Below are 19,981 nucleotides of genomic sequence, written 5' to 3'. Positions count from 1 at the left end.
ACAAATATCAAAGGTGAAACAACAAAACTTCTGTTTGCCGTATACGAGGAGTAAATTGATCAATTGCTTTCCAAATCTGCCACATCAGTGAGAAAACTTATGTGTCGTGATTCCATACGACGAATGTTTCCGTGTTCCCATGTTTCACAATATCAACACAAGGCAATGTTTTCATACCGTTATCACAGAACCTAGGGTTAAATGTCATTCTAGTCGCTGAGTCAGTTGTTTGTAGTGCGCATGCCGGTGCATGTGTTTGTGTCAAGTCAAGTTTAATCTTATAAATCACAACATGTGATACAGAGAAGATTGTGGCTCGTCACCTATTCCAAGATTACATCATGTACACATTCAGTTTTCTCTACTTACCCGGGGCGGTCGGGTAGCCTAGTGGTTAAAGCGTTAGCTCGTCACGCCGAAGACCCGGGTTCGATTCCCGACATGGGTACAATGTGTGAAGCCCATTTCTGGTGTCCCCCGCCGTGATATTGCTGGAATATTGCTAAAAGCGGCGTAAAACCTCACTCACTCACTCACTCACTCACTCTACTTACCCTGTACCATCCACCAGTTTCTGTTGGGAGATAGTGATTACCTAATCTATATCGAGTTGGCTTAATCTGAGGTTTACAGGCAGTGACATTAGGTATGGTTCAATTAAGGATTGAAGTTGTATTTGTTGACGTTCATCAGCGGATGAAGACAGTGCCTCACGTGAGCTAATTCCATAATGAACGAAGCATCAACCAAGTCAGCGAGCTTGACCACCCAATCCCGTTAGTCGTCTCTTACGACAAGCACAGTCGCCTCTTAAAGCAAGCATGGGTTGCTGAAGACCTATTCTACCCCGGTTGTTCACTTGTAACTTCTAAAACATGGAATAAAAAATACCTTTTGAAGAGGATGTCATCTCTCTTCTTCAATCGTGAAAGAATTGACCTATTAGAGCTGTTCCGACTTTATGCTTCAACCATGAAATGCTGGTAACTTATCGCGATTGAGATAACCACCATACATAATTTAACCCCGTGCTCTCTGGTATAGCTTAAATAAGATTAAAACTTCTGTTACAATTTATGCATCTTATACATAACCTCATATGCTGCATTCACCAGCTTATTTGGTGAGAGTATAATATTACTGCAAAATAAAATCGTTCTTGTTTTTATGATAATTTTGATTGGTTTCTTTCAAGTGCACGTTGACGGGTGCCATCGGGTGCTCACCTTTTCGCGAACGCCTGATAGTGATTTATAACCAGAAGCGAGTAACAGAGTATATTCGTCTTAACGTGCGTGTAAATTTAAGTCTCTCCAACTAGATGCATTCCTTTACTGGTTAATCGCCGATTAAACATTCATATTCAACGAAAAACTAGCAATATTATACTCTCCGACAAAAATGTATGAAATATAAATGTTATGATCGGTCATCGGTAGGAAGATCTCTGTGAACAAGGATAGGGGGTCATTCTTGATTTTGACACTTCAGGGAAAGGTCATCAATTCGTTCTGAGCCATAAGTATTGTTAATTTTCATTATCCACAGTGAACTCTCCACTCTTGCTTCAATGCAGTATTTCAGATCAGATTTGGAATGCATCCTTCACAACGTGACGAACGCCTAAGGGCTATTGGCCTGCTTCAAAAGGGTATCAAATATGTTTAATGTGTCTCAGTGTGTGATTTACAGACTGTGGAACAGCTTTCGGCAGACACAGAATGTTAATGGTCTCAGTACAAGAACCGAACAATCAGAAACCAGGCTATAAGTAATCGAATCAAATCGCTGTTCACCTTCGCCAGGCAAGCGGAGTTCAACATCCTGACAATACATTTAGAAAATGTCTGCATGCTCGACGGAACCTTTTGTACCACCGTTAACACATCAACACATTCTAGCCAGACGCCAGTTGTTTTCAAAGCAAAGAAACTGTGAGACTCGCCGATGGTTTCATGTGATGTTTTCAGATGAGTCTATATCCACTCTGGACTTTATGGATCGGCGTGGACGTCCCTGGAGGCGTCCTAACGAACCTCTTGCGAAAGTCAAACCAAGGCAACATGACAGATTTGGGTGGGTGGGTGGGTATGTAATGATGCGGGGCGGGATCACTATGACTGCCTGCCTATACGTTTAATACGATAAAATTGGAAGACTGGTTTAATCATTTTAAGGGTTTATTTGACGATAGATCAGAAGAGAATGGCTCAGATGTTAATGATTTTCATAATTATTTCGAGTCAGTTTTGGAAAATACTTTTGAGAATGATATTACAAGGGATATCTTAGATCCACCAATTTCAGAAGATGAGATAAGAGTAAGCATTCGGCATCTTAAAAAAAATAAATCCCCCGGAAATAGATTACCTTATCCCGGAGTTTTTCAAACACGCTGAAGATTTATTAACGCCATACCTACTGGTAATGTTTAGTTTAATGCTTGAAAAATCTTACTTTCCTAAATGTTGGGATGTTGGTATTATCATACCCCTATTCAAGAATGATGACCCAAATATGACTGACAATTATCGAGGTATTACACTTCTTGGTATATTTAGTAAAGTTTTCTTGTATATCATCAATAAAAGACCAGTTTTTTGGTCCAACGCTACAGGTAAAATCAGTGAGGCACAAGCAGGATTTAGGGAAGCATACTCAACCACGGACAATATTTTTGATTTTGTATAATCTCATTCAGGGCTATATATCAAGCAAAGGGGGTAAATTTTACGTTTTATTTGTTGATTTCTCTAAAGCTTTTGATTCTGTGGATAGAAGTAAATTATGGATATTATTTACCAAGCATGGCCTGGGCAGTAAAATGGTAAAACTATTATGTAGCATCAATAATAATGTAAAAGCATGTGTAAGAAATAACGGTGTAATGTCCACCGCTTTTGACTGCAGCATTGGTGTACGCCAGGGATGTATACTTAGCCCTTTTTTGTTTGTATTCTTTATTAATGAACTAGCTACAGCTGTTCATCAGAACTGTACAGATGGTATATAACTTCATCCAGACATTGTCAAGCTTTTCCTTCTGTTATTTGCTGATGACATTATCATGTTTTCTAGTACGGTGAAAGGATTGCAGAAACAAATAGCAGAATTAGAAGTTCATTGTGATAAGTTTAATTTGAAAATTAATACAAATAAGCCAAAAATCGTTGTTTTCCAAAAAGGTGGCAAATTATCAAGGTTTGAAAAGTGGTTATTTAAAGGTCAGTGTTTAGAAGTAGTTAAGGGTTATAAATAATTAGGTGTGTATTTTCCCAATACGTTGGCATGGAATACACATGGAAATAATGCTGCTGTACAGGGAAAGAAAATATTGTTGGGCATGTTCAGTAGTTTAAAAAATGTTGGGGCTGTAAACTATAGAATATATTTCAAAATATTTGACACGAAAATTAAACCCATTCTTTTATATGGGGCAGAAATTTGGGGATTTACACAAATAGATGCTCTGGAAAAAGTTCATTTATATGCTTGTAAGAAATATTTAGGAGTTAAAATGAATACCCCAAACGTGATGGTTTATGGTAAATGTGGACGAGTCCCTTTGTGTATAGAAGCACGTCTGAAAATAATAAAATTTTGGATAAGACTACTTAATATGCCCTCCTCAAGATATCCTAAGAAATGTTACAATATGATGTGTTTGTATGATAGCAATGGCAAAACAAATTGGGTAACCGACTTAAGGAACCTGCTGAATAATTGTGGTTTTGGTTACATTTTTAAATTAGAACATATTGCTTATCCGAAGTTGTTCATAAATGCTATAACACAAAGATTAAAAGATTTATATTTTCAGTCATGGAATGCAACTCTAACGCGTTCACCAAAGTCCCTGTTATATAGCAGTTTCAAGTCATATATCAATGCAGAGCAATACCTTTTCAGTGTTAGTCTTAGAAAAGTTAGGGTAGCACTTGCAAGAATTCCGATGTTCATCACACGATCTTTTAATTGAAAAAGGTAGATATCAAAATATTCCGAGAGAAAATAGACTCTGTCCACTATGTGACCTAGGATTAATTGAGGACGAGTATTACTTTTTACTAGTATGTCCGCATTATGATGAACTAAGAAAAGTATATTTACCAAAATATTTAAGTTTAAACTATTACTGACCACTAGCAACATTGAAACCATAAGAAATCTTTCTATGTACATATATCATGCTTTTATACAAAGAAAATCAAGTTTGGAAATTATATGATTGTACCAATTGCTCCTGTAATCATGATTGTACTATAGGCCTGTGGCCTCCTCAGTACGTTGAATAAAGAAATTGAAATATTTAATTTGACTGTCTGGACGCCACTGTGTATTGTTCAGGAAGGGTCACTGGACAGTTCTACCGAGGTAACATACTGGCGTCAATAGTTATGCCGTTTGCGCGCCATGCTGGTCCACACCTTGTCTTCTAAGACGATAACACTTGTGCCAAGTGAACCTGCAGTTCCCCACCGGGTCAAACGTTGGCTAAAAGTTTAATAGTTTGATCATATTTAAACGTCGCTGTCGGTTATATCTGCTACATCACAGTTGCCGTTATAACTAATGAGCGGCAGTGTGGTTAATGAACGTCTGCGATATCAAGTGAAAAACAATTCTTTCACCCGCTGAAGCAGACAGGGTTGACTTGGTCTGTTACGTGCGTCACAATGGATACGGACGAGGTTTGTCATCAATGATTCAGAAGAGCGTTTTGTTTAGAAGGACGCTCAATATAGTCAGCCTATACACATATTACACTCTAAAGGCATCTGCACTCGACATTTCAAATATTTTTTAAATTCATTGAGACAATTTCTGTAGCGTGTTTTGCTGTTTGATCTTGGGAATTGTAATCAATTGATTGATGATTAAGTAATTCACTTAGCCACACAAGACTGAGTAATACATTCAATTTGCCGAAGAAAGACCCGTTGAACCCCCCCTCCCCCACCCCAAAGGAATACTTCTTATTGTTTATGTCAGGGCACAGTTAAGTCATTTCAGTCTTTAAACAATCAGTCATCCGGTTATCAATGCTCAGTTCACCAACATGAACTCTACAATTAATTAAGTTGCATACATTGACTATTATGTTAAATACCCGGATGCGTACTGAACAACGATGTTCTAGGTGGATCAGACGAAGACGACTAATGCGCTCGGGTACTCTGCGCCTGGAACGTGAAAGACCAACTCAGCGCCCTCTGTTTCAACCATGCACAGGGCCTTGAAGGCAACACGGACGCAGAATGCTTGGAGTGATATTTTCCTTCCATGATATATCGTGAAACTAATCATTTTCATAACAGAGTGACGAAATAACTACTAGTGTATGGATGACAAGAAACACTGATTTTAAGAAGACTGTAATAAACACAGCTTTTATAACAGACGTGTGAAACAGTCAAGAGACACATTTTTTAAGAAGGTAAGGAAGTGACCTGTCCAACACATACTTAACGTCACAACTGCACGAGTGGACATCGACGACCTTGATTAATGATATAATGTTATGAGGAAATAATTTTAAAAACCTACAAAATGAAAAGCTTTCTGACAACAATGTTGCTTGTGGAGCTGATGACAGGGTGTGGTCAAGTCACGGGGACATGCAGTCGAGGGGTTAACACCCCCGGGCTCATGGCTAGTAGTAGGCTCGTGGGGTCAGTCTACCTCGTGCTCCAGACCCTCACCCTACAGGACTGTGTGACGTCATGTTTGCAGCAGTCTCGCTGCGTCAGCTTGAACTTCAAGGCGGGACAATGCGAGCTCAACTACGACAACTCGACAACGGCTCCTTCTGGAATGGTGGCTGCCTCTGGTTGGAACCATGCAAGCGCGTCACATATGCCATCGGTAAGTAATAATAATTATAAATATTATAAAAATAATGAATATAACATTTGTTCTTAAAACTGACCCGTGGAAGGTAGGGCTCCAAGTGTGTGTCAGTGTAGGACGCCGATTAACGAATTCAGGTGCACCTTTTTATACTCTACCAAAACTGTATGTTGGAGGCATACGTCACAGCAGTCACATGGTCACAACATCCTACCGGGTACCCATTCACTACTTAGTGATCAGGCACATGTCGATCGTAATCACAAGTTAATCATTATGGCACAGATACCACATGCCACCAGTATCGTATAGATCCAACTTGCACCAGTATGGTACAGATCCACATGCCACCAGTATGGTACAGATCCGAATGCCACCAGTATGGTACAGATCCGCATGTCATCAGTATGCTACAGATCCACATGCCACCAGTATGGTACGGATCCGAATGCCACCAGTATGGTACAGATCCATGTGTCACCAGTATGGTACAGATCCGCATGTCACCAGTAGGGTACAGATCCGCATGCCACCAGTATGGTACAGATCCACATGTCACCAGTATGGTACAGATCCACATGCCACCAGTATGGTACAGATCCACATACCACCAGTATCGTATAGATCCACATGTCATCAGTATGGTACAGATCCATGTGTCACCAGTATGGTACAGATCCACATACCACCAGTATCGTATAGATCCACATGTCACCACTATGGTACAGATCCATGTGTCACCAGTATGGTACAGATCCACATGTCACCAGTATGGTACCGATCCACATGCCACCACTATGGTACAGATCCACATGCCACCAGTATGGTACAGATCCACATGCCACCACTATGGTACAGATCCACATGCCACCACTATGCTACAGATCCACATGTCACCAGTATGGTACAGATCCACATGCCACCACTATGGTACAGATCCACATGTCACCAGTATGGTACAGATCCACATGCCACCACTATGGTACAAATCCACATGTCACCAGTAGGGTACAGATCCACATGCCACCAGAAGGGTACAGATCCACATGCCACTTCTATGGTACAGATCCACATGCAACCAGTATGGTGCAGATTCACATGCCACCAGTAAGGTGCAGATCCACATGCCACCAGTATGGTGCAGATCCACATGCCACCAGTAGGGTACAGATCCACATGCCACCAGTATGGTACAGATCCACATGCTACCAGTATGGTGCAGATCGACATGCCACCAGTATGGTGCAGATCCACATGCCACCAGTAGGGTACAGATTCACATGTCACCAGTAGGGTACAGATTCACATGCCACCAATATGGTGCAGATCCACATGCCACATGCCTTTCATTCAGCATCAGACCGCCTCCTCGGTCTAGTGGTAGAGCGTCCGCCCGGAGAGCAGAAGGTCCGGGGTTCGATCCCAGGCCGCGTCATAACAAAAGACGTTAAAAGATGGTACTTGTTGTAACCCTGTCTGGCGCTCGGCATTAAAGGGCTAAAACAAGGACTGGTCGGCTCGGAGTCAGTATACTGTGTCTGAGTTGGGTATTTATGTTCAATTGCAGCATGATATCAAAGTGTGCTCGCACTATAAATCGGCATCAGTCCGGACTAGTACAAGCAGCCACACACACACGAGCATGCACATCGCTATATAAATGCAATAACCTTGGACGCGACGTTAAACCCCATTTCACCTCACCTCACCTCACCTCACCTCACCTCAGCATCAAAAACTGTCTACAAACAGGAGAACTCCCATTGAAACTAAGAAGAGAGCAGGAAATATTATCGTGGGGGCGAACATCAAACTCTTTGGTGAAAAAGATACGGCAATACAAAAATACCCGAGATTAGGCCCTAGCTCGGAAAAAATCCCTCACTAAAGCCATCTGGGATAAGCCATCTGATCATAAGTAACAATTATGATGACATTTAACCACTAGAAAGTCAATACAAAGGGTTTCACCCTCCCATAGTTGACACTGCTTTAACGTCAGAAGTCACTAAAAAAAAACAACCCCCACTACGATCAGTAGCTATTGCTAAAATTCAAACTACCTGGGACAGCTGGGCCCATATATACACTGATAGATCCAAGAGTCTTATCCACACCAGTGCTGGTTACAGGATCCAAATCCGTAGCTCCAAACCCCAAGCACATTAGGTTCGCCTGCATGATGGTCAGACAGTATTCACTGCTGAACTGGAGGCAGTTCATCATTCACTCAAACTCATACCGGAACTTCCGGAAGGCAGTCATCCTATCAGACTCGCTATGTGCACTTCAAGCCATCAACGGCAGAAACTCAAATTCGTGACAAAACACTGTCAATAATATTCTACACGAATATACAAAATTATAGGTCAGCGCCTCACATATGGAAATGAGAAAGCAGACACTTTGGCGAAGCTAGCTCTAGACAAAGTGGAATTCCCTTCAGTAAACAAGAAATAAAAAGCAAAATCAAAGCCTCCATTGCCCAAAGATCGGTAGATGACTACACAAAATTGAACCCAAGGTCCACCAAAAGCCAAACTCATACTCAAAGTTGAAGTCGCCACCTGACGCCTAACACCTAGTAACAAAAAGCACAATGACAAGGTATGCCCAACTTGCAATCAACCTGAATCCATTGCTCACTTGTTACTGGAATGTCAAGAGCCCAAGCCCGGGCTCGGTTAAAACAGGAATTGCAGTTAGATTCCCTATCTGTCGTAGATCTCCCAGAGGCACGAGATGCAATAGCGAAGGCCAAACTAACTCTATTTCTGAGGGATGGACAGCTACTCGAACGTATATAAACAGAGCAGCCAAAAATGAAATAATATCAATATACGAAAATAGAAATCTTATCAATACATAAACAGAAATATTGCCAATACTAAAACTAACAATAAGCATGTGTACCCTACTCACACACATGAGTCCCAAAGAGGGACAGGCCAGCCGAAAATGCAGAAAGCACAAAATGTAACAAATAGACTAGTCAAATTTTCAGAAAATGTTAATGGTGGTGGCATTTCATGTTTACGGCTGGCAAACAACTATTCTAGACGTATTGATATGCTCTAAATTAATTTAGGGGGTTTGCCCGGCTGTATCTTCAACGGTTAACCCACAAATTTGATAAAATCAAAATGGCCGCCACCGAAACTTTAAACAAATATTTTTGTCATATCTTTGGTACTTAACATGGTGGGACCACAAAAAAACAACATTTCTCTGTATGTTTTCATGTACAAGGAATCCATTGAAACCATACGTTAACCCTCAATATGTCAAGAAATCAAGATGGCCGCCATATTAAGGCAAATTCGATTACTGACTGCTTCTGATGCAAACGGAGTCTTATTTATATGAGTGACTCAACTTTACTATTATGGTTGTAATGTGGGAGAAACTAACTGTAAATGATACAGCTATAGTTAAATATAGTTGTTTGCCTTCACCGTCAACATTTTTGATTGAAACTTCCCACAGTCTTGTCAATGATCAACGTAGAATAGGTTTGTTTGTTTGTTTGTTGTTTAACGCCGCACTCAGCAATATTCCAGCTATATGACGGCGGTCTGTAAATAATCGAGTCTGGACCAGACAATCCAGTGATTAATATCATGAGCATCGATCCACGCAATTGGGATCGATGACATGCATCAACCAAGTCAGCGAGCCTGACCACCCTATCCCGTTAGTCGCCTTTTACGACAAGCAGAGTCACCTTTTACGGCAAGCATGGGTTTCTGAAGACCTATTCTACCCCGGAATCTTCACGGGTCACGTAGAATAGGAATGAGCTGCATAGTGAAAGCGAAATCTCATCTCTTTAACGTTTCTCATATTGAATATCAATCCATGCATGATACATTTATAACATTGCAGAAATATCAAACTTTTATCTTTTATATAAAATTGTTGTAATTTTACATAACTAACTGTGTGTGGAGGACCACTTGGTGACATAGTTTATGTACCATCAGGTAGAATGTTACTGCATTCTTCTGCATGAATGTGACATTTGCAAGCTTTAATGCACAGTAAGCGCATTTTCCTGCAGCTACAGAGTTTACTCAGGCATTCCTTGGAGCATCCACATGACATGATCTCTGAGCATGCTTTTGGGATGGGCGGCAGAGAGAGAAGTCGTGTTACCAGCTGCCCATCTTTGCGATGCCAAACCAAATCTGTTACCATGGGATGCAGTCCTTGCATTGGTCAACAGACCACTTGAGTTCCATGAACTTCGGATATAGACTCTCGTCAACTGAGTCTTGTTTGTCATCATCATCAGCACTGTTCACTCTGTCCTCTGACAGTCGTTGTTCGCCCAATAGCAGGTCAAGAAACATGTGGAAATTTAGGATTTCGTCAAATTCAAAAAGAGATTAGTAACGGGTGATGAAACATGCTCCCAAGTCAAAACGTCAATCCATGGAATGGCACCATTCCACTTCTCCGGCACCAAAGAAAGTCAAGTTTTCAAGATCAGCGAAGAAAGTTATGGCCACTGTATTCTGGTATGCAAAGGGTGTGATCCTTGCTGATTACGTAGACAGGCAAAGGTCGATTACCGGTGCCTACTATGCTGATTTGCTTCATCACCTAAGAGATTCTATCAAAGAAAAGGGGCGGGGAATGCTGGAGTTCGTGACAATGCCTCTTTTCACACACCTCAACTTGCAAAGGCTGCTGGGCGACAATGTGGGTTCCAAGAGCTTCTTCCCCCTCCATACTCGCCAGACGTGGCGCCAAGTGATTTCCACCTGTTTCCTAAACTGAAAGAACACCTTCGTTGAAAGCGCTATGACGACCTCAAAGCTGCCGTGAATGGGTATTTCAGGGTCGCTTAAGGAAATTTCTTCCTGACTGGAATTGAAAAGCTTCACTGTCGATGTGAGAAGTGTATTGAAAAGAATGGAGATTATGTTGTCAAATAAAATTAAAAACACTTTCACAAAATTGGTTTGTTTGTTAGGCTCAGAACATTTTGACCAGCCCTCGTATATATACTGTATCTAACTTAGAAAGTTAAAGAAAAGATTTGATTTCAAACAACCGTCCCTAAACTAAAACAATCACGGTATCAAAAAGCCAATGTAATTTGATCTTCTTTTCAGCGACTTGCCGGAATTTGTGGGCCAAGGCCGTGTAGTGTGAACGAAACGTGTAGAGACAGGGGCGGGACCTACGAATGTGAACAAGGTAACCTGTCCACTTCTATAAACAGATCATGACAACATGCCCACGACCAATCACGCATATAGCTAACCGTCAATAACATGTCCACATTCATCACGTATATAACATGCTATCTCTAACATGTAAACATTCATCACGTATATAACATGCTATCACTGACATGTGCACATTCATCACGTTTATAACATGCTATCACTGACATGTGCACATTCATCACATATATAACATGCTATCACTGACATGTGCACATCCACCACGTATAAAACATACTATCACTGACATGTGCACATTCATCACGTATATAACATGCTATCACTGACATGTGCACATTCATCACGTATATAACATGCTATCACTGACATGTGCATATTCATCACGTATATAACATGCTATAACTGACATGTGCACATTCATAACGTTTATAAGATGCTATCACTGACATTTGCACATTCATCATGTTCATAACATGCTATCACTGACATGTGCACATTCATAACGTTTATAAGATGCTATCACTGACATGTGCACATTCATTCCGCATATCACATGCTATAACTTACATGTGCACATTCATCACGTATTTAACATGCTCACTGACATGTGCACATTCATCACATATATAACATGCTATAACTGACATGTGCACATTCATCAAGTATATAACATGCTGTAACTGACATGTGCACATTCATCACGTATATAACATGTTATCACTGACATGTGCACATTCATCACGTATATAACATGCTTTGACTGACATGTGCACATTTATCACGTATATAACATGCTATCACTGACATTTCCACATTCATCACGTTCATAACATGCTATCACTGACATGTCCACATTCATCACGTATATAACATGCTATAACTATTATGTGCACATTCATCACGTATATAACATGCTATAACTGACATGTGCACATATATCACGTATATAGCATGCTATAACTGACGTGCACATTCATCACGCATATAACATGCTATCACTGACATGTGCACATTCATCACGTATATAACATGCTATAACTGACGTGCACATTCATCACGTATATAACATGCTATCACTGACAGGTCGACATTCATTACGTATATAGAGAATGCTACACTCATTCTCGTTAGATACCAATTTTACGAAACGAGTTGACTTTCTATGGTATCTGACCGAGCGAAAGCGAGAAAAGAAAGTTCACGAGTTTCGTAAAAATGGTATCTAACGAGAATGAATGTGGTATTTTATTTATTACCCTGGTTAAATATGTATGTAAGTGTAAATACATAACAACTTGTATTCGTTGACAGACCAAACTGAAACCGGTTGCCAAATCTGGTTGTGCATGAATATTGATATATGCCCAAATATGGGCATTGCTGACACTCCTTTGCATACGCATTAACAACATGCGCCTGCAGTTGTGTTTTCAAACATAACAGCACCGACGCTCAATATCCTTTAGGAAGAATTTCTTCAACTTATGAGAATTCAAGTGCCATGTTGTTAGTACGCAGGACACCTATAAGAAAATTTGAATAGTCACATTAGAGCTGCGCTTTGAATATCGGACCAACCGTCGGTCACTCGCACTGCCGGGGTCCCGTCTGTGCATTCAAAATGGTTCGGTTTCCTTGATCTATCAGCTGAATTTATATCATGTCCGTACCATTTTGGAAGAGGGAAATCAGAGCGTTCGCCAAAGACATTCATGTTTACTGTACCACCCTATACTGAAGACGTGAAAATCAACACGCTCAAATCTGCTTGCATGTCAGTGACAGCTTCGAACGAAGGGCAAGATCACCACCGGAATAAGAAAAGACAACCGTTTTACGCTAGAGATAGGGAATGTTATTGCTCACCTATGGGATATTTGGGCCACATAATCAGAAATCAGGCACACTTCTACGGAGTTTTCGAATGATTTGTAACGGAAATGTTCACTTTGAGTGATCTGGTTGTGCAGTCGTGAACAAACGACTCCCGAAACAGTGCCACAAAATACGCTTCGAAGAGGACACTGATGGCACAACCGGATCATCCCAAGTGAGTGAATGAGTGAGTGAGTATGGTTTTACGCCGCTGTTAGCAATATTCCAGCGATATCACGGCGGGGGACACCTTAAATGGGCTTCACACATTGTACCCAAGTCGGGAATCGAACTCGGGTCTTCGGCGTGACGAGCGAACGCTTTAACCACTAGGCTACCCGACCGCCCGAATCATCCCAAGTAAGTCTAGATATCTGTCCAGATAGTTTAAACTGACTTCATTTCACCACGCTTATCCTGCTACGTTAAATCAAATTGGAAGTTGCGAACGTGGTCAGGTACATCACGCCCATTGGGACCCTCGACATATTGAATGGTAGTCGTTCATTGAAATTTGATATAGCTCGATTACATAATGTCTGTGGAAGCTCAATGCATAACTTATATAGGATGCAAACAGAATTTGATGCGTGTGACTATCTTGTTTGGTTTAATAAAGTGTTTGTTAATATCTCTCGCTCACATGAGATTGCTTCAGTTCTGCCTTGTAGTTGCAAAAATGAATGACGTCTCATGATTTTTTTATGCATGAAAAAAGAAGTCCCGGTGTGACAGAGGTCGCGGTTATCACATCAAAACGAATAAAACAAGGTCAACCTTGTACGACACACGTGTGACGTACGGATTTAGTATCTTACCACCTGTATCTTCACCAGGTGGTAATAAATAACATGCTATCACTGACATGTGCACATTCATCACGTATATAACATGCTTTAACTGACATGTGCACATTCATCACGTATATAACATGCTTTAACTGACATGTGCATATTCATCACGTATATAACATGCTATAACTGACATGTGCACATTCATCACGTATATAACATGCTATCACTGACATGTGCACATTCATCACGTATATAACATGCTATAACTGACATGTGCACATTCATCACGTATATAACATGCTGTCACTGACATGTGCACATTCATCACGTATATAACATGCTTTAACTGACATGTGCACATTCATCACGTATATAACATGCTATCACTGACATGTGCACATTCATCACGTATGTAACATGCTATAACTGACATGTGCACATTCATCACGTATATAACATGCTATCACTGACAAGTCCACATTCATCACGTATATAACATGCTATCACTGACATGTGCACATTCATCACGTATGTAACATGCTATCACTGACATGTGCACATTCATCACGTATGTAACATGCTTTAACTGACATGTGCACATTCATCACGTATATAACATGCTATCACTGACAAGTCCACATTGATCACGTATATAACATGTTATCCCTAATATTCATCATTCATCACGTGCAGAAACTGGTTTGCACAAACTGCTAATATAGCCTTTCATCACTATAATGGCCACATTCAACACGTATTAAACATGCTACTACGTACATGTCCACATTCATCAGGTGCTTTCAGTAACTGGTTTGAACACATTGCTAATATAGCCTTTCATCACTATAATGGCCACATTCAACACGTATTAAACATGCTACTACGTACATGTCCACATTCATCAGGTGCTTTCAGTAACTGGTTTGAACACATTGCTAATATAGCCTTTCATCACTATAATGGCCACATTCAACACGTATTAAACATGCTAATACGTACATGTCCACATTCATCAGGTGCTTTCAGTAACTGGTTTGAACACATTGCTAATATAGCCTTTCATCACTATAATGGCCACATTCAACACGTATTAAACATGCTACTACGTACATGTCCACATTCATCGGGTGCTTTCAGTAACTGGTTTGAACACATTGCTAATATAGCCTTTCATCACTATAATGGCCACATTCAACACGTATTAAACATGCTACTACGTACATGTCCACATTCATCGGGTGCTTTCAGTAACTGGTTTGAACACATTGCTAATATAGCCTTTCATCACTATAATGGCCACATTCAACACGTATTAAACATGCTACTACGTACATGTCCACATTCATCAGGTGCTTTCAGTAACTGGTTTGAACACATTGCTAATATAGCCTTTCATCACTATAATGGCCACATTCAACACGTATTAAACATGCTACTACGTACATGTCCACATTCATCAGGTGCTTTCGGTAACTGGTTTGAACACATTGCTAATATAGCCTTTCATCACTATAATGGCCACATTCAACAAGTATTAAACATGCTACTACGTACATGTCCACATTCATCGGGTGCTTTCAGTAACTGGTTTGAACACATTGCTAATATAGCCTTTCATCACTATAATGGCCACATTCAACACGTATTAAACATGCTACTACGTACATGTCCACATTCATCGGGTGCTTTCAGTAACTGGTTTGAACACATTGCTAATATAGCCTTTCATCACTATAATGGCCACATTCAACACGTATTAAACATGCTACTACGTACATGTCCACATTCATCGGGTGCTTTCAGTAACTGGTTTGAACACATTGCTAATATAGCCTTTCATCACTATAATGGCCACATTCAACACGTATTAAACATGCTACTACGTACATGTCCACATTCATCGGGTGCTTTCAGTAACTGGTTTGAACACATTGCTAATATAGCCTTTCATCACTATTATGGCCACATTCAACACGTATTAAACATGCTACTACGTACATGTCCACATTCATCGGGTGCTTTCAGTAACTGGTTTGAACACATTGCTAATATAGCCTTTCATCACTATAATGGCCACATTCAACACGTATTAAACATGCTACTACGTACATGTCCACATTCATCGGGTGCTTTCAGTAACTGGTTTGAACACATTGCTAAATACAGCTGCTCGCCGTCACCTTACTGCCTTTACCCGGATCGTATTCGCGTGATCAAAACTCAATGATGATGTTTATCGCTAGCAAAATGATGATGATGATGATGATGATGATGCTGATGATGATGGAGATTTTACAAGCGCTTTCGCTGACCCAATTTTATGAGCATCATAAGACATATTTTACGATTTAAGGAAGGCGTCGATGACATGATGATGAACTGCCTCCGTTCTTTTTTGCAGAGGAGTTATGCATCACGAATTCGACGCTCTATCTCGGAACCCTGAACATTACCAACACCGGCCGGACATGTCAGAGGTGGGACACTGACATCCCACACAATCGTCTGTATTTCCCCCGGGGAATGTCAGCCGAGGACCCCGCCCTAGTTGACGAGAGCAACTACTGTCGGATGACAGGCAATCAAGTGCCGTGGTGCTATACGGTGGACCCCAGCGTACGTTGGGAAGAATGTGGCGTCCCTTACTGTTGAGTAAGTCAGGGAGTAGGGTTTTAAGCCGCTTTTAGCAATATTCCAGCAACACCAAGGCGGGGAACACCAGAAATGAGCTTCACTCAATGTACCCATGTGGGGAATCGAACACGGGTCTTCAGCCTGACGAACGATCCCCTAACAGTGTCGAATGTTTTCAGTGTTCCCCTAACAGTGTCAAATGTCGTTCGTGATCTAACAGTGTCGAATGTTTATGATGATCCCCTAACAGTGTCGTGTGGTGTTGATGAACCCATTAGAGTGTCAAATGTTGTTGATGATCCCCTAACAGTGTCGAATGTTGTTGATGATCCCCTAACAGTGTCGAATGTTGTTGATGATCCCCTATCAGTGTCGATCGTTGTTGATGATCCCCTAACAGTGTCGAATGGTGTTCATGATCCTCTAATAGTGTCGAATGTTGTTGGTGATCCTCTAACAGCGTCGACTGTTGGTGATCCCATTACAGTGTCGAATGTCGTTGTGGTGATCCTCTGTTTTCATTATCGATCTACAGGGATCAAGAATAACATGAACTATCCTGACAAGGGACTTTTTTCAACGTTGCTTATCGCAGAGCTCAGGATTTTCTTGAGAAGACCTTGATGCGTTTGAGTCACTGAAGGAGTATGGTTTAGACATAGTAGCTTCACTTGCAGTATCAATATATGAACACGAAGCAATCATTAACGAACGGACTATCAACTGTGCTACTGTACCACGTCGTCCTTGCCAGGCTATGAGACGTTTATAGACATCATATTGACGCTCAAGTGTGTGACAGTATATGTCTTATAGACATCATAAGAACGCTCATGTATGTGACAATAGACGGTTCATAGACGTCATATGAGTGCTCAAGTGTATGACAGCAGATGTCATATAGACGTTACATGGACGATCAAGTGTATCACGTCATATGGAGTATGTCCTAGTTAATACTAAAATGGGGATTCCGGGTTAAAATTGGTCCCTGGCAACCTATGCTGGTCCTTATAGGCGACCAAATGGATCGGGTGGTCAGGCTCGGTGACTTGGTTGAAGGCGTGTGATCGTACCCCAACGGCGAGGAAGATTGCTCATAATATCGATCACTGGATTGTCTGGTCCATACTCGATTATTTACAGGCAGCCTTTATATAGCTGGAATATTGCTGAGTGCAGCGACAAACAACAGAACGAACAAAACAAACAAACATATTCTAATTAATAGCTTGAGGAAGGTGGTATGTGGTGTGAGAGTTACGTGGCGATGTGATGATGTGGTTCTGGACGTCAGACTCTGCCTCGCTGGTCCGGAAACTCCGGCATCTAGATGACTCCAGAGGATGGGATTATACATAGCTATATAACTGTCTCCGTATGGCGATGCTTTGTAGCCGTGTTCCCAACTGCGTGTGATTTTACATCTGATTAATTCCTTTGAGACCGAAATGTAAACATGAATATCGACAGACTGATGCCTTGTATTTGCAATTCTAGATGTCCGAAAGGTCTTTGATATGCATTTAGAAGTTGGCAGTTGACAGAAATACTAAATATGAAGACCGTTTGCCAAGAGGAAGGTCAGAAGTTAATACCTGGAACGTTATATACAGAGAATACAGAAGCTGAAATCCATTCATCTTTTGTGTCTTATCACAGTGCTGTAACAGTACCATATAAATGTAGGCGTGGCACATGGCCTTTCTTAGGCAACGTATATGATTCAAAGAGTTGGACAGATTAAACAAATTATCTGTCATCAAAACCTTGTTGTGTTTCCAAGTTTTTAAATATTGGAAAGTATACACGAATGCTGGCATCGACTCTCAGCACAGTTTATAAATGTCCCGTTCAATACCTGCCAAATTAGTAAAGCCACATATCTCAATATCATATATAGTCAAGGTTAAATGAAGTTGTGAGACATATTAACTGTATTGTAATTGTATTGTTGATTTGTTTAAAGGGGGCACGGGTGGCCCAGTCGTCTAAGGCGCCGCGATTCGCTGTGCAGAGTTGCGTGCCTTGAACACGCCAGAAACCTATGATTGAATCCCAGTTCGCCCCGATTATGTTTCTAGGTTTGTCAGCACCATACCCGTGCTCATGGTTTTCACCGAAGTGGTAAACGTCTGAGGCCTGCATCACTTCGGGCTTTCCTCCCACATTAAGCTGACACGCCGTGATATAATTTGAATATTCTTAAAAGCGGCGTTAAACCCAACTCACTCAATCACTCACTCAAAGTTTAAACAAATTTGATGCACAGTAAATAGATCAGGCATACCTATCACAGCTTAGATTCCCGTCTGCCATAGATCTACATAAATGTACATTCTCAAAGATGTTTTCGTTGACATAATTAGGTAAAGCTGCATTGCCAACTTGATCAAGTCAGTTGTAACATAACAGATATCTTTCACGATTAACAAGAAAACAGCGTTATCACTATCACCCGCCATGGGTCACATTAACATTTTTTGGTTCATATAGTTGTGAATATAACTATAAAAGGAGTCCTATAAAGCCTTGAGAAGCAATAGTCCCTTTGGACACTTTACGTCATCAGTAAACATGATTAATTGTGAAATTAATTAATTTTCTGGGGAAAAAAACTACTCAGTCTTGATAAGTATCTCTTAGATAAGCTGACTTCAGTAGTTTCTGAGAAAACTTGACCCCATTGCACACACTATGCATCAAGAAAGAAAACATGAATCAAGGGCCATAACTCCGTAAAATAATAATTGACGGTACCATTTTTTCGACGTGTCTCTTGATAAATTTTCATTCATGAAACTTCAGTAGTTTCTGGGAATACTTGTCAACATTGCACACACGATGCACTAGGACGAAAATCACGGCTTTTAGCCATAACTCTGTAAAACAAATTGACGGGACCAATTTTCGAGCTCATTCATGACAAGTATCTCTTAGATAAGCATGCAAGCATTCATTCATGTAACTTCAGCAGTTTCTGAGAAAACTTGTCCTCATTTAACGCAGTATGCACTGAGTTGAAAATCATGGAGCAAGGGCCATAACTCTTTAATTACTCATTTTCCAACATGACAACGACAGTTGGCACAAGCACGGCAGGTAGAGTGGGTGAACATTCTCCAGACCACATGATTCTCATCCTGGAATATTAACCTTAAAGTTATGTAAAAATATTCTAAACTTAAAGAAAAATCATTCTATGGTTCTATCATCTAGGTTGTTGATATACCATCCTGATTCAAGGGGAGATACTTTCACGGCACTGTGATGAGACAAGATAAAGTTAGAACTTGTAATTGCATCAAGCCAGGTCTGGATGTACATATCTGTTTATATTTTTGTCTTAATATATACAAGAATTGTCTATCATCACCGACGTCTTGTACAATCCATACATGTGAAACTCCGCAAGAGATTTTAAAATAGCGTATTTCAGATGTCCAATTTGTTTTTCCAATTTCATCCAATTTTCCTTAGCACAGTGTAACTGTGACGGGGATTTTTGATCTCATTCATTCCTAATAACCTGATCCAATATTTATCAACTCTCATCTGAGTAGTTGCAGTATATAATTCTGCAGACAAATACGTCCTTTTTCATGAAGGCAGCAAACATTCCAACTACCAGAA

At 40.6% G+C, this 19,981-nt stretch overlaps 1 protein-coding gene across 1 annotated transcript; it reads left to right on the top strand.

Annotated features, from left to right (window-relative positions):
- The first annotated feature begins 5,128 nt into the window (after positions 1–5,128).
- LOC124136539 (plasminogen-like) lies at positions 5,129–18,355 on the top strand. The gene is made up of 3 exons (XM_046502461.2): positions 5,129–5,865; positions 10,971–11,055; positions 16,116–18,355. Exons 1-3 carry the CDS (start codon positions 5,551–5,553, stop codon positions 16,364–16,366), a joined length of 651 nt encoding a protein of 216 aa, XP_046358417.2. The 5' UTR covers positions 5,129–5,550; the 3' UTR covers positions 16,367–18,355.
- The last annotated feature ends 1,626 nt before the right edge of the window (positions 18,356–19,981 follow it).

Source organism: Haliotis rufescens, unplaced genomic scaffold (assembly GCF_023055435.1).
Source record: "Haliotis rufescens isolate VD_foot unplaced genomic scaffold, xgHalRufe1.0.p SCAF_16, whole genome shotgun sequence".
In the NCBI taxonomy this organism is placed as follows: Eukaryota; Metazoa; Mollusca; class Gastropoda; order Lepetellida; family Haliotidae; genus Haliotis; species Haliotis rufescens.
This window is presented reverse-complemented; position numbering and strand designations above follow the sequence as displayed.